At 41.8% G+C, this 15,935-nt stretch overlaps 1 protein-coding gene across 1 annotated transcript in view; it reads right to left on the bottom strand.

Annotated features, from left to right (window-relative positions):
* Positions 1 to 15,935, bottom strand: part of hmcn1 (hemicentin 1) — a 276,985-nt gene that overhangs the window by 151,074 nt on the left and 109,976 nt on the right. Inside the window, exons 23-30 of the mRNA XM_034179597.1 lie at positions 12,517 to 12,644; positions 11,741 to 11,992; positions 10,420 to 10,515; positions 10,077 to 10,271; positions 7,156 to 7,286; positions 2,824 to 2,971; positions 377 to 500; positions 127 to 281 (exon numbers count right to left, since the gene is read on the bottom strand). Of these exons, the coding sequence (XP_034035488.1) occupies positions 127 to 281; positions 377 to 500; positions 2,824 to 2,971; positions 7,156 to 7,286; positions 10,077 to 10,271; positions 10,420 to 10,515; positions 11,741 to 11,992; positions 12,517 to 12,644 (1,229 nt within the window). The remainder of the gene's footprint in view (positions 1 to 126; positions 282 to 376; positions 501 to 2,823; positions 2,972 to 7,155; positions 7,287 to 10,076; positions 10,272 to 10,419; positions 10,516 to 11,740; positions 11,993 to 12,516; positions 12,645 to 15,935) is intronic.

Below are 15,935 nucleotides of genomic sequence, written 5' to 3'. Positions count from 1 at the left end.
GTATATACGTATGCCTAATGAACTGACCAGAGCCCAGACCTGAATCCAACTGAACATCTCTGGAGTGAGTGTGCACTTCCATTAAGACCCAGAAGCTTGGTATGGTTCCATCAAACTCACACTCACCGTAAACATTCACATTGAAGTCTCTGGCCTGTTTCCCAGCTGTATTAGCGATGCTGCATTGGTAGCGTGCCTGATCTCCGAGACGGGCACTTTTTATCATCAATACTTGACCCTGATTAGTGACTTCAACATTAGGATCACCAAGAAACACGGGTCTAAACAAACAGCGGAAGTATAACAGAAACATCTAAAACAGTTTGATGATTTTTATCATGTGAACACTAAATACTGAATGTTAGAAGACACTCACTTCCGGTCTTTGTACCACTGGATTGTGGGAAAGGGCACTCCCTTAACAATGCACTCCAGGCTGATCTCCTGTTTCACAATGGCTGAAATATCTTGAAGGTCTGACCCTGTGATGGTTGGGGGGACTGGAGCACATGCAGAGTAAGAGGGCTGTACAGCAAACTGATTATATATTATTTACCTTTGACATAAAATCTTATATAACAAAGTAAGTCAAGTGACCATAGTGTAGTGGATGCAGTTACATCCTAGACTTAACCTCAGCATACTGTTGTTCCAAGAATGTTGAATGTATTTTGATGATAAAAAAAAAAAGGTGTACTGCAGGGCTTTGTTCTTGGTCCTTTGGTGTTCACTTTCTATACATCACCTTATAGCCAAATTATTTGCATTTGTAGAAAGTTGTAAAGCCCTGTGAGAAATTCTAGTGATACTGGGTGACATAAATAAAATTTACTTCACTCTTTGCACAATGTTCATTGCAATTAGCAGGGCAAGCATAGGATTTATGGATGCAGTGACAAAGTGGGGCTGCAAAATTTCCAGAGATTCAACAACATATTCAGCTCTGACACAGGTGAGCCTGGTTTCTTTTGACACACACACACGCGCGCACACACACACACACACACACACACACATTTGTTGCTTGTGAAACCTTGTTGCTAATAGCAGGGTCTTCGTGGCCACTAGAGGCCACTGTTGCTTATACAACCCCTGGCAAAATTTATAGAATCACCGGCCTTGGAGGATGTTCATTCAGTTGTTTAATTTTGTAGAAAAAAAGCAGATCACAGACAAGACACAAAACTAAAGTCATTTCAAATGGCAACTTTCTGGCTTTAAGAAACACTATAAGAAATCAGGAAAAAAAAAATTGTGGCAGTCAGTAACGGTTACTTTTTTAGACCAAGCAGAGGGGAAAAAAATATGGAATCACTCAATTCTGAGGAAAAAATTATGGAATCATGAAAAACAAAAGAACGCTCCAACACATCATTAGTATTTTGTTGCACCACCTCTGGCTTTTATAACAGCTTGCAGTCTCTGAGGCATGGACTTAATGAGTGACAAACAGTACTCTTCATCAATCTGGCTCCAACTTTCTCTGATTGCTGTTGCCAAATCAGCTTTGCAGGTTGGAGCCTTGTCATGGACCATTTTCTTCAACTTCCACCAAAGATTTTCAATTGGATTAAGATCCGGACTATTTGCAGGCCATGACATTGACCCTATGTGTCTTTTTGCAAGGAATGTTTTCACAGTTTTTGCTCTATGGCAAGATGCATTATCATCTTGAAAAATGATTTCATCATCCCCAAACATCCTTTCAATTAATGGGATAAGAAAAGTGTCCAAAATATCAACGTAAACTTGTGCATTTATTGATGATGTAATGACAGCCATCTCCCCAGTGCCTTTACCTGACATGCAGCCCCATATCATCAATGACTGTGGAAATTTACATGTTCTCTTCAGGCAGTCATCTTTATAAATCTTATTGGAACGGCACCAAACAAAAGTTCCAGCATCATCACCTTGCCCAATGCAGATTCGAGATTCATCACTGAATATGACTTTCATCCAGTCATCCACAGTCCACGATTGCTTTTCCTTAGCCCATTGTAACCTTGTTTTTTCTGTTTAGGTGTTAATGATGGCTTTCGTTTAGCTTTTCTGTATGTAAATCTCATGTCCTTTAGGCGGTTCCTTACAGTTCGGTCACAGACGTTGACTCCAGTTTCCTCCAATTCATTCCTCATTTGTTTTGTTGTGCATTTTTGATTTTTGAGACATATTGCTGTTTTTTTTTGTTTTCTGTCTTGATGCTTTGATGTCTTCCTTGGTCTACCAGTATGTTTGCCTTTAACAACCTTCCCATGTTGTTTGTATTTGGTTCAGAGTTTAGACACAGCTGACTGTGACCAACCAACATCTTTTGCAACATTGCGTGATGATTTACCCTCTTTTAAGAGTTTGATAATCCTCTCCTTTGTTTCAATTGACATCTCTCATGTTGGAGCCATGATTCATGTCAGTCCACTTGGTGCAACAGCTCTCCAAGGTGTGATCACTCCTTTTTAGATGCAGACTAATGAGCAGATCTGATTTGATGCAGGTGTTAGTTTTGGGGATGAAAATTTACAGGGTGATTCCATAATTTATTCCTCAGAATTGAGTGAGTCCATATTTTTTTCCCTCTGCTTGGTCTAAAAAAGTAACCATTACTGACTGCCACAATTATTTTTCCTGATTTCTTATAGTGTTTCTTAAAGCCAGAAAGTTGCCATTTGAAATGACTTTAGTTTTGTGTCATGTCTGTGATCTGCTTTTTTTCTACAAAATTAAACAACTGAATGAACATCCTCTGAGGCCGGTGATTCCAGAATTATTGCCAGGGGTTGTATTAAGAGGTACAAGAGATGAAACATCAGCGCTCTCACTCACCCAGTACATCCAAAAAAAGGTGCTTTTCTGCACTGCCTGCAATGTTGACAGCTTGACAGGTATAACTGCCTGCATCTGCTGGTCCTGCCTTCAGTAGCCTCAAGTTTTTCCCATTATCAAGAATTTGAACATTGTTACTGGAAAGTACCTGCAAATGACATAAGGCAATCAAATGCCAAAGCAAAAACATCAACACAACTAACATAATTCAAATATTGTAAACACTGTAAATATCATCTGAACATTTATAAACTGCAAATGCACATTCTTGGAAAAATATTCTATAAAATAATATTCTTTAAAAAAATAAAAAAAAAAGCCCTCAAACAGAAACCACCATTTGCAACTATCAATGGATTAACTGGAGAAACAGAATTTTACAAAACAAACAAGCAGAAATAGTTATGAATTCTTGCTTTGACCCAAAATCATAACATCTTCATTCACACTGCTTATAATTAGCGCGCTAAAAAATAAATGCTGAAATTTTCCCATCTGAGCCTTGAGAGAAAAAAAAACTGTGCTGTAGCCAAGTGATCAAAAAGCAGCCACTTAACTGAGAGGCTCTGTTTTTAAATTCATACCAATTTTCTGTCATTACAGCTCAGGTGGTCTAATACTGTGCTGTATGATGTATTTCACCCTTGACAATGTACAATTGCTCAAATACGGTACATCCGGAAAGTATTCACAGCACTTCACTTTTTCCACATTTTTTTATGTTACAGCTTTATTCCAAAATGGATGAAATTCTTTTTTTTTTTCATCAAAATGTGACACACAGTACCCCACAATAACAATAGGAAAAGTTTTTTTTTTTTTTTTTTGGAATTTTGCAAATTTATTAAAAATAAAATAAAAAACTAAGAAATCACATATACGTAAGTATTCACACGCTTTGCTCAATACATTGTTGATGCACCTTTGGCAGCAATTACACCCTCAAGTCCTCTTGAATATGATGCCATATATTTGGCGCACCTATCTTTGGCCAGTTTTGCCCATTCCTTTTTGCAGCACCTCTAAAGCTCCATCAGGTTGGATGGGGAATGTTAGTGCACAGCCATTTTCAGATCTCTTCAGAGATGTTCACTCAGATTCAGGTCTGGGCTCTGGCTGGGAGATGACTTGGAAAGGCACACACCTGTCTACATATAAAGTCCCACAGTTGACAGTGTATGTCTCAGCAAAAATCAAGCAGGAAGTCAGAGGAATTGTCTGTAGACCTCCAAGACAGGATTGTCTCGTGGCACAAATCTGGGCAAGGGTAAAGAAACATTTCTTCTGCTTTGAAGGTCCCAGTGAGCACAGTGGCCTCCATCATCCATAAATAGAAGAAGTTTGTATCCAACAGGACTCTTCCTAGAGCTGGCCTCTCATCTAAACTGAGTGATCGGAATAGAAGGGCCTTAGGGAGGTGACCAAGAACCTGATGGTCACTCAGTCGGAGTGCCAGCATTCCTCTGTGAAGAGAGGAGAACCGTCCAGAAAGACAACCATCTCTGCAACAATCCTCCAATCAGGCCTGCATGGTAGAGTCACCAGACAGAAGCCACTCCTTAGTAAAAGGCACATGGCAGCCGGCCTGAAGGTGCCAAAAGGCACCTGAAGGACTCTAAGACCATGAGAAGCAAAATTGTCTGGTCTGATGAGACAAAGATTAACTCTTTGGTGTGAATGCCAGATGCCATGTTTGGAGGAAACCAGGCACCATCCCTCAGTGAAGCATGGTGGTGGCAGCATCTTGCTGTGGGAATGATTTTCAGCGGCACAAACTGGGAGACTAGTCAGGATTGAGGTAAAGATTAATGCAGAAAAGTACAGAGACATCCTGGATGAAATCCTGCTCCAGAGCGCTCTTGACCTCAACCTGGGGTGACGATTCATCTTTCAGCAGGACAGTGACCCTAAGCACACAGCCAAGATATCAAAGGAATGGCTTCAGGACAACTCTGTGAATGTCCTTGAGTGGCCCAGCCAGAGCCCAGACCTGAATCTGACTGAACATCTCTGGAGAGATCTGAAAATGGCTGTGCACCGACGCTTCCCATCCAACCTGATGGAGCTTGAGAGGTGCTGCAAAGAGGAATGGACAAAACTGCCCAAAGATGGGTGCGCCAAGCTTGTGGCATCATATTCAAGAAGACCTGAGGCTGTAATTGCTGCCAAAGGTATTGAGCAAAGGGTGTGAATACTTATGTACACGTCTGTCTTTTTTTTAAACTAATAACACTTTCTGTAATTGTGTATTTAACTAACCATTGTTTACTGCTTCTGTACTGTGGCAAAATAATTTCCTTTGGGATAAATGAAGTTGATCTTTATCTTTTGATTTTTTATTTTTATTTAATTTGCAAAAAAAAAAAAAAACTTTTGTTCATGTTGTCATTATGGGGTGTTGTGAGTAGAATTTTGAGGGGGAAAACTGAGGGGGAATTTACTCTATTTGGAATAAGGTTGTAACATAAATGCGGAAAAAGTGATGTTGTGAATACCAGATCCACCGTATTTGCATTAAAACAATTTTAAATAACCAAAGGAAAGAAAGGAAAGGTCGTCAGTATTTCCTATGACTCTTCTGCATATAAAAATACGAGGTCTGTTAGAAAAGTATCGGACCTTTTTATTTTTTGTAAAAACCTGATGGATTTGAATCACGTGTGTTTGCTTGCATGAGCAAACCTTGAACCTTTGAGCGCATGCGTGAATTTTTTCACGCCTGTTGACTGCGTCATTTGCTGGTAAGCAGCCTTTGTGTGAGGTCGTGTGTAGTGCTCTTGACAGATTTTCATTGCAAGGAAAATGGCGGAACGACTGGAGCAGCGCTGCATCAAATTTTACCAGAAACTGGGCGACAGCCAGGTGGAAACCATTTGGAAGATTCAGACGGCTTTCGGAGGCTTTTCAGTCGTGTGACTATCCAAGAAATTGTGGAAGAGGTGGGCATCATTTTGTCAGAGTCCAGCATGTCCTGTGAGACTTCAACACGGAGGCGCTTTTGCTCTGCCGTCAGCAGCTTCGGCACAAATTTCGCCACCACTTTTTTCATGGCCACATCTTCTGTCACAGTGGAATGTGCCGAAAAAGTGCTGATGTCCACCACTTCTGCAATTTCTCGGATAGTCACACGACGGTCCCGCATCACCATAGCGTTCACTTTGGAAATGATCTGGTCATTTCAGCATGTTGATGGCCGACCGGAGCGCGGCTCGCTCTCCACCGTTGTGCGGACGTCTTTAAACCGGTTGTACTGCTCCTTAATCTGTGTGATGCCCATAGGATCGTCACCAAAAGCCGTCTGAATCTTCCGAATGGTTTCCATCTGGCTGTCACTCAGTTTCTGGCAAAATTTGATGCAGTGCTGCTCCAGTCGTTCCGCCATTTTCCTTGCAATGAAAATCCGCCGAGAGCACTACACATGTCCTCACACAAAGGCTGCTTGCCAGCAAATGATGCAATCGACAGGCATGAAAAAATTCACGCATGCGCACAAAGGTTCAAGGTTGGCTCATGCAAGCACACTTGATTCAAATCCATCAGGTTTTGCAAAAAATAAAAAGGTCCAATACTTTTCTAATAGACCTCATATATATCCACATATCCCAACCGTGATCCAATCCTTGTACAGAACCTCTTAGAACACAGATTAACATATTCTAACACAGGGGTGGCCAAGTTCGGTCCTCGGTCCTGACACTCTTAGTTGTCTCCCTGCTCCAACACACCTGAATCCAATGAAAGACTCGAAGCAGACTTTTAATGAGCCTTGCATTGGATTCAGGTGTGTTGGAGCAGGGAGACAACTAAGAGTGTCAGGAAGGTGGCTCTCGAGGACCGAACTTGGCCACCCCAAGATATTACAAGAATGGATATAATTTTACTTCCAACACTGTGTTTAATTTTGTGGCAGGGATGGTGACCAAGTGGTTAGTGTGCTTGGTTAGACTGGTTAGTGTCCAAAGGGATTTACTTCCAAAGACTGTCTTCAATTTTGTGTTGACAAATACGAGTAATGGTTCTGCAAATCAAAGAAAACAGAAAAATTGGAAACATGAAAGATTAATGTAGAATTTGTTGAGAGGTGAATTTGAGATGGTCTGGACATGTGCAGAGGAGGGACCCAGGGTATATAGGGAGAAGGATGGTGAGGATGGAGTCACCAGGCAAGAGCAGAACAAAGAGGAGGTTTATGGATGTGTGAACATGCAGAGGACAGGGTGAGTTGGAGATGAATGGTCAGCCGTCATGAAAAAAGCAGCCGAAAGAAGAACATTCTAAAAAAATAACTTAAATTAAATTAATTAAACAGCAGCCAAATATAATTTCACCTACAAGTGTCCCATCCTTGTACCACGTGATTATTGGGGTTGGACTTCCTATGACATCACATATTAAGTTGGTGTGCTGGTTCAGGATCACTGTCATGTTGCCTGATGGGTCACCGTCACGGAAATCTGGGGGCACTGTGGACATATCAGAGGCGATTACTGAACTTTAACGGTAAATTTCATGAACATTCTTCAGCATTAACTCTATTCAGGACTTTAGTGAGCACAGTATGGAGAAAGCAATTGCCATTGGGTCCAATGGACCCCAAAAGTCCTGAATAGGTTAAGTACGCACTGAATGTTTGGTGGAAGGTAATGTTGTTGCTAAAAAGGTGCTTTGAAGTGTCAGAACATTTTGCACCAACATATATCAACGCCAGCATTGTCCAAATTATTTTCACTGCTAGCATTTGAACACTGTGGAAGGAAAACAGTTCATGTTCAAAATGAAAATCACACAACCCATGAAAACAAAATCAAACGATGAAAATGGAGTAGACTGTGAAAATGGAGTAAACTGGAGTAGACTGTTGTTTAGCTTCTGCTCAAAATAAATAAAATTTGAGGTATAATACTAGTGATGGGGAAATGGCTGATAATTACACAAGGAATGCATGCATGTGCTGTTCCCTGGCCAGACCTATCATATTCCTAACCCACCCGGTGTTTCCCTGTGTTCACTGGGTGGCTGCACCACACAATACCTTCCTATTCATGCAGAGCCTGAACTAATGTACCAATGCATGGCTGTTTCAAAAGGTTTAAAAGCAGTGTTATGAGTTATCATCACTAATTTTTAGTAGCAACAAAAAGTTCTGGCACCATCCCCAGTCAAACATTCTATCAGTTTGAATAATTCTCCAGTTAAATAAACAAACAAATGTAATCTTACTTACAGAACTAATTGGTTACTAGTAGTATTGTGCCAGCATGGTGACTTAGTGGCTAGCACTGTTGCCTCACAGCAAGAACGTCATGGGTTCGATTCCCACCTGTGACCTTTCTGTGTGGACTTTGCATGTTCTCCCCGTGTTTGCGTGGGTTTCCTCTGGGTGCTCCGGTTTCCTCCCACATTTAAAAGACATGCAGGTTAAGTGAATTGGAAACTTTATAATTGTCCAGGTCTCCCTTGCAAAAGAGGTCTTAATCTCAATGGGACAAACCTGGTTAAATAAAGGTTAAATTAAATTAAAAAATTGGCAGAGAATTGTAGATACACAAAAGAATAAATCACTCTCTATTTATAAACAGATAAGTCAGAAACATGCAACAATATGCTCAACATTTGTGAGCTACTGGGTTTGCGCTAATACATCTAATCCTCAGATACAGAAGAAGTAAGTCTTATGTCAGCCATAAGACCCCTTGGTGCTCGTGCTTATCCCCAAATTCCTTATACCCCCATCACACATAGCTGGAATCACACAGAGTAGTGTCGGACTTATGCATCAGTGCACATCCGAAAGGTGTCGGATTTCAGTTCCAAAATGTTCTGACGGTTGGTCAAAATCTGCCGGCGGCCCCAAGTGTGATGCACATGTTCAAAGCTCTCTGGGTGCGGTTGAGATGGGACGCCTATGTGACCGTGGTCCATGTGTGATCTGAGGACCATCTAACCGCAATTTACATATTCCGATGGTGGCGAAACGGGATCCGAAATGATTTGAGCGCATATGAAAGAACCTCGAGATAGATCTGGCACTGTATGCCTGCTGGTATGACCTGCCACGTAATGTCCACCCGGAGCGCAAAAAAACTGTTGAAATGTATGTGGCACACTTCATCACGATAATAATTATGAATTATTATTATGTACAGTGAATGTGAACAGCGGTTTTCAAACCAAAAGCTTTGCGCACTAATGCGCACACGCCGCTGCAAATCTGAACAGGCTGTTATATCCAGAATTGACCTTACAATATAGATATTTGTCCGTTCCTTCCCATGGGCGATGTAAATAATGTGAACTACTGTCTCCGTCACACAGGCAGCTGCGCCTCTCTGTGGTGCACAGTTACGCTTCATTGCACACGTCAGGCTCGGAGCTGAACGGATCTCATGCTGTAGTAAACAAATTATTGCTTGATCGCATTTAATTCTGTTGGACATATGACATAACTGTTTCGCCATGACAACATATGAAACATGAATCTCACCTCCTGGAGCATTTCACTGCACAGTGCGTCAGGAGCCAGGACCACACAACCTGTGTTGGAATGCTGGAAACAACGACGCCAAACATAAATCCCATAGGATAATCCAACCAGAAATCACGATGTAGAGTTGCATAGTGGGGGGATAAAGTTTGCTGCCACGAATATCGTGGGAAAGCTCACTGCAAATTTTTTGAAGCAACACACACACACTGAGCAGTCATTTCCTCATTTCCAGTCCATACATTGGTTGTTCTTTGATGTCCAGTACAGGTCCTGTGCAAAGGGAGGAACACAGCGCTCCGATCCTGTGTTTGCCATCCAGACATTTGGAGATCAGGCAGTCTGCAGCGCCTTTTTTGGCCATCTGACAGCAGTCTGTACAGTCTACATATGTTCTGGATGTGATCTGACAGATGTGGACGAGGCAGCCTGTCTGCGTCGGATTATGGCAATATTTTCGGTATCGAGCATGCTTCCGGCACATTCTTGCTATGTGTGACGGGGGTTTAGCATGAAGCAGATGACAATCTACAACTCCCCCTGGATTGGATGCCAGTCCATCACAGATTATTGCAGCCAAAGCTGGTACCCATTTATAGCTGGGTGGACTGGGACAATGTAGATGAAGTCTGTTGTCCGCAGACATAAGCAGGTGACTGGGAATAAAATCCAAGTCTACTTATTGGTAGCCCGACTCCGTATCCCACTGAGCTTCCTGCTCTATTAATCTACAGTTAGAGGTCAATTGTATATTCTAGAAAAGAATCACCATTGACTTTGAGCTGGTATTTCTTCTCAGTGGATCCAGCGTCATTGGTCGCAGTGCAGACGTACTCCCCGCTGTCCAGCGGTGACACAGAGGCCAGAACCAGCAGAGTGCCATCCTCCAGAATGGTCACACCAGGCTCATTACCTGTCAGTTCCTGACCATTACGCGTCCATCGTATGACAGGTTTGGGAAAGCCTGGAATAAGAAATAAGGACAAGGAAAAAGCTTGATTGGATATTGTATTTTACATCAGTAAATCATTGTTTGTGCAATTACAGCCACTCTGTGGCTGAACATGAAAACAATTGCATTTCTCTTTACAGTTTTAGTTTTTAGACTATACCTTTGGCAGGACATGGAAAGGCGATACGCTGGTTTTCCACTATCTCCTGCAAAGGACTATTGAAGGGCGGTTCCAACACTTCCACTACAGGCGGCACTGAAAACAAGCACACATAAAGAATTTAGTGCATATGCACAATAAAAAGCATCTGGAACAGAAATCAAAGATCTGCAAATGGTAAATGGACTACATTTATATAGCACTTTTCCATTTGCATTACACACTCAAAGCGCTTTACAATAAAACCTCACATTCACACTGATGTAGGGGCTGCCATACAAGGTGCTCACTACACACCGGGAGCAACTTTGGATATTAAGGACCTCACCCAAGGGCCCTTAGTGATTTTCCGGTCAGACTGGGATTTGAACCAAGGATCCTCTGGTCTCGAGCCCAACACTTAACCACTAGACCATCACCTCCCCTGCTTTACTGATTGATTAAAGATCATTCAGTAAGGGCCCCTTCACACAGTGGAAATATGTACAACTCAAGGCAACTCCCGTCGGAACAGTGCGAGCAGCAATGGTCAGCGGAGGTGCACCTGACCTTTTTAACATCAGTGTATGTGCGCTGTTCTTCGTGTCAGCCTCATAAACACGCTCCATAGCTCCCACAAACATTTTCCCAGTTTCATGATTAATCCATTTAACAGCATACCGAATAAACTACCCCTGCATGTCTCCACGTAATTTCTAGTCATTTAGCATAATTTCTTTTCTGTGTTCATGTTGTCTGATGTGACAGCGTGGGGAATCCCTGCTCAAAGGGCCTATTTACATGAAATTGCATGTTTAAATGGGGCGTGGCCTGTGAGGAGTTTGGTTCCATGCTCAATTCCACGTTCAGTGGAATGTACAAACGGAACGTGCGCGGATCCACGCCTATGCACACTTTGATACATCTGAATATTTTTGTGCTTATGCCAGTTTCTGGGATTTGGCATACGCCATGTTTTAGTAGGAAATCCACTCAAGTCTTTGTACATGAGGTCCCTAACACTACCTCCTCCACCCCACCGCCACCAGTTGGTCCCTGTCATGTGATTATTCACCTTTCTCTGACCTGGGGTAGGCGCCGTCCCTGCCTTCTTCTGACAGCAGGATTTGAGATCTATGCAACCCTATACCATTGTAACTGGGACCTCGACCACAGACTGTTCTAACATTCTGCACAATATCACTTTAAATTAAAATCTTTAACTTTTTCTTGCCTCCTGAGTCTTTATGATAAAACTTACTTTGATATTTTCATTAAATGAAAAGAAAAATAACTATTTGAATACATTTTACAAGGTGACAGTAAAGGATTAGAGCTGAACCTTGCACTAGAAGCTGGACTTGAGCTTCATCTCTGCCTGCAATGTTGATTGCAGTGCACGTGTAGGTTCCTTCGTCATGCGACTCCACGTGGCTCAAAGCCAGACTGCCATCAGGAGACACTGAGTACCTTTGACCATCCTTTGTCCAGGTGATGCTGGGTTTAGGGACCCCTCGAACTACACAGGTTAGCTCCACGTGGTGACCCACCTGCACCTTCATCACCCTAGGACCGGCCTGGATTCTGGGAGGAACTGGAGGGCAGATGGAGAGCAGAAGGTCAAATTTACCAAAGGTGAATCATTGGCGTCAAAGCCATTGCAGTCAAACACCAACAGTTACCTATTCCACCCTGATTTGCACCAAATCAATCACACATGTGGATGTGGATTCCAGATCTGCACAGCAGGGTCAAATTTGCCAAGAGTTAATCATTGGGGCAGAAGTCATGCCTGCCTGTCTATTTGTGAATTTACTTCTCCCATGTTCATATGCTGATTTCTACCAAACTTGGTAGGTCAATGAAGGTTGACCACAAATGTGCCCTTAAAGTATTAATTTTCGCAAAGGTCAAGGTCAAGAAGTTTGATTTTCATAAGGTGGATTATCCTGGCAGATGTCAATCATTTAAGTCAAGGTCAAGGTGACTAGGGTCAAATGTCAGACTGCCATATCTCTTAGTGTCTTCATACCCACGGGTACTATGACTCAATAGTACCTGTAGCCTAATAGTCGGATCAATATGCACTTTTGTCAGCATGTGACCTTTTGATCTTACCCAATACATCCAGCTCCACTGACTGCGTTAGATTTCCTGCAATGTTGGAAGCGACACACACGTACAGTCCGCTGTCTGATGCTCTGGTCTCAGAGATCCTCATAGATCCAGAGGGAAGATGTGTGTGTCTGGAAAGATGACATGAAATGCAAACTGTAAAGAGACACTACATGACTGCGCTCAGGGGTGTCGGACTGGGGGGGTAAAGGGTACTATGTACCTAGGGCCCAGAGCATGGGGGGGCCCACAAAAAAACTGGCATTAAATACATTTTTGTGTTGCATGTTATTAATGTCCATACAATTCATGTTGTAAAAGAATATAATTAGAATGAATGTATAAATGTTGCAAAACATAATTCTGCTCTAACAATAATATTGAAAGATCTCTGAGGGCCCTTTCCCACCCCTGCACAGTTGTACAATGGTTTAGTCCAGCCCCACACGCTGCCACACACACACACACACACACACACACACACACACACACACAAACACACACACACACACACATACACACACACACACACACACACACACATCCCAAACGGGATCTGACAGAAAGAGGAGGTGTGTAGTAGTGCTGAAACAACTAATCGATTTAATCGATTATTAAAATAGTTGTCAACTAATTTAGTCATCAATTAGTTGTTAAATAACTTTGTTTTACTGCAAATGTTTCGTTTCTTCCATGTAAATCAACCGTTTCTGCAGCGCGGCTTTGCTTTGAACCTTGAACCAATTGAAGCAGTGATTTGCAGATCGAAGTAGTGCTTTGATCTGGTGCTTTGTTGATTCAGTGTTTTATTTTGCTTAATCTTAATTTTTCCCCGCTAAAACCCCAAAGAGCATATGTCTGTGAGTAATATTTACCTTTTTATGTTAATCTGACCTGTTATGGTCTTCTGAAACAGTTGATAGATGTATTTTATAACTTAAAAACGGGACCGATGCTAACGCGTTAGCATGTCTATGGCGTTTTCATGTTGATTAAGCTGTTGCAGCTGTCAGCACATTTCAATCAATCAATCAATCAATTTTTTTTTATATAGCGCCAAATCACAACAAACAGTTGCCCCAAGGCGCTTTATATTGTAAGGCAAGGCCATACATTAATTATGTAAAACCCCAACGGTCAAAACGACCCCCTGTGAGCAAGCACTTGGCTACAGTGGGAAGGAAAAACTCCCTTTTAACAGGAAGAAACCTCCAGCAGAACCAGGCTCAGGGAGGGGCAGTCTTCTGCTGGGACTGGTTGGGGCTGAGGGAGAGAACCAGGAAAAAGACATGCTGTGGAGGGGAGCAGAGATCGATCACTAATGATTAAATGCAGAGTGGTGCATACAGAGCAAAAAGAGAAAGAAACAGTGCATCATGGGAACCCCCCAGCAGTCTACGTCTATAGCAGCATAACTAAGGGATGGTTCAGGGTCACCTGATCCAGCCCTAACTATAAGCTTTAGCAAAAAGGAAAGTTTTAAGCCTAATCTTAAAAGTAGAGAGGGTGTCTGTCTCCCTGATCTGAATTGGGAGCAGGTTCCACAGGAGAGGAGCCTGAAAGCTGAAGGCTCTGCCTCCCATTCTACTCTTACAAACCCTAGGAACTACAAGTAAGCCTGCAGTCTGAGAGCGAAGCGCTCTATTGGGGTGATATGGTACTACGAGGTCCCTAAGATAAGATGGGACCTGATTATTCAAAACCTTATAAGTAAGAAGAAGAATTTTAAATTCTATTCTAGAATTAACAGGAAGCCAATGAAGAGAGGCCAATATGGGTGAGATATGCTCTCTCCTTCTAGTCCCCGTCAGCACTCTAGCTGCAGCATTTTGAATTAACTGAAGGCTTTTTAGGGAACTTTTAGGACAACCTGATAATAATGAATTACAATAGTCCAGCCTAGAGGAAATAAATGCATGAATTAGTTTTTCAGCATCACTCTGAGACAAGACCTTTCTGATTTTAGAGATATTGCGTAAATGCAAAAAAGCAGTCCTACATATTTGTTTAATATGCGCTTTGAATGACATATCCTGATCAAAAATGACTCCAAGATTTCTCACAGTATTACTAGAGGTCAGGGTAATGCCATCCAGAGTAAGGATCTGGTTAGACACCATGTTTCTAAGATTTGTGGGGCCAAGTACAATAACTTCAGTTTTATCTGAGTTTAAAAGCAGGAAATTAGAGGTCATCCATGTCTTTATGTCTGTAAGACAATCCTGCAGTTTAGCTAATTGGTGTGTGTCGTCTGGCTTCATGGATAGATAAAGCTGGGTATCATCTGCGTAACAATGAAAATTTAAGCAATACCGTCTAATAATACTGCCTAAGGGAAGCATATATAAAGTGAATAAAATTGGTCCTAGCACAGAACCTTGTGGAACTCCATAATTAACTTTAGTCTGTGAAGAAGATTCCCCATTTACATGAACAAATTGTAATCTATTAGACAAATATGATTCAAACCACCGCAGCGCAGTGCCTTTAATACCTATGGCATGCTCTAATCTCTGTAATAAAATTTTATGGTCAACAGTATCAAAAGCAGCACTGAGGTCTAACAGAACAAGCACAGAGATGAGTCCACTATCCGAGGCCATAAGAAGATCATTTGTAACCTTCACTAATGCTGTTTCTGTACTATGATGAATTCTAAAACCTGACTGAAACTCTTCAAATAGACCATTCCTCTGCAGATGATCAGTTAGCTGTTTTACAACTACCCTTTCAAGAATTTTTGAGAGAAAAGGAAGGTTGGAGATTGGCCTATAATTAGCTAAGATAGCTGGGTCAAGTGATGGCTTTTTAAGTAATGGTTTAATTACTGCCACCTTAAAAGCCTGTGGTACATAGCCAACTAACAAAGATAGATTGATCATATTTAAGATCGAAGCATTAAATAATGGTAGGGCTTCCTTGAGCAGCCTGGTAGGAATGGGGTCTAATAAACATGTTGATGGTTTGGATGAAGTAACTAATGAAAATAACTCAGACAGAACAATCGGAGAGAAAGAGTCTAACCAAATACCGGCATCACTGAAAGCAGCCAAAGATAACGATACGTCTTTGGGATGGTTATGAGTAATTTTTTCTCTAATAGTTAAAATTTTGTTAGCAAAGAAAGTCATGAACTCATTACTAGTTAAAGTTAATGGAATACTCAGCTCAATAGAGCTCTGACTCTTTGTCAGCCTGGCTACAGTGCTGAAAAGAAACCTGGGGTTGTTCTTATTTTCTTCAATTAGTGATGAGTAGAAAGATGTCCTAGCTTTACGGAGGGCTTTTTTATAGAGCAACAGACTCTTTTTCCAGGCTAAGTGAAGATCTTCTAAATTAGTGAGACGCCATTTCCTCTCCAACTTACGGGTTATCTGCTTTAAGCTACGAGTTTGAGAGTTATACCATGGAGTCAGACACTT

This window comes from Thalassophryne amazonica, chromosome 10, assembly GCF_902500255.1.
Source record: "Thalassophryne amazonica chromosome 10, fThaAma1.1, whole genome shotgun sequence".
In the NCBI taxonomy this organism is placed as follows: domain Eukaryota; kingdom Metazoa; phylum Chordata; class Actinopteri; order Batrachoidiformes; family Batrachoididae; genus Thalassophryne; species Thalassophryne amazonica.
The sequence above is the reverse complement of the archived record's forward strand: the minus strand, read 5'-3'. Positions and strand labels throughout refer to the sequence as shown.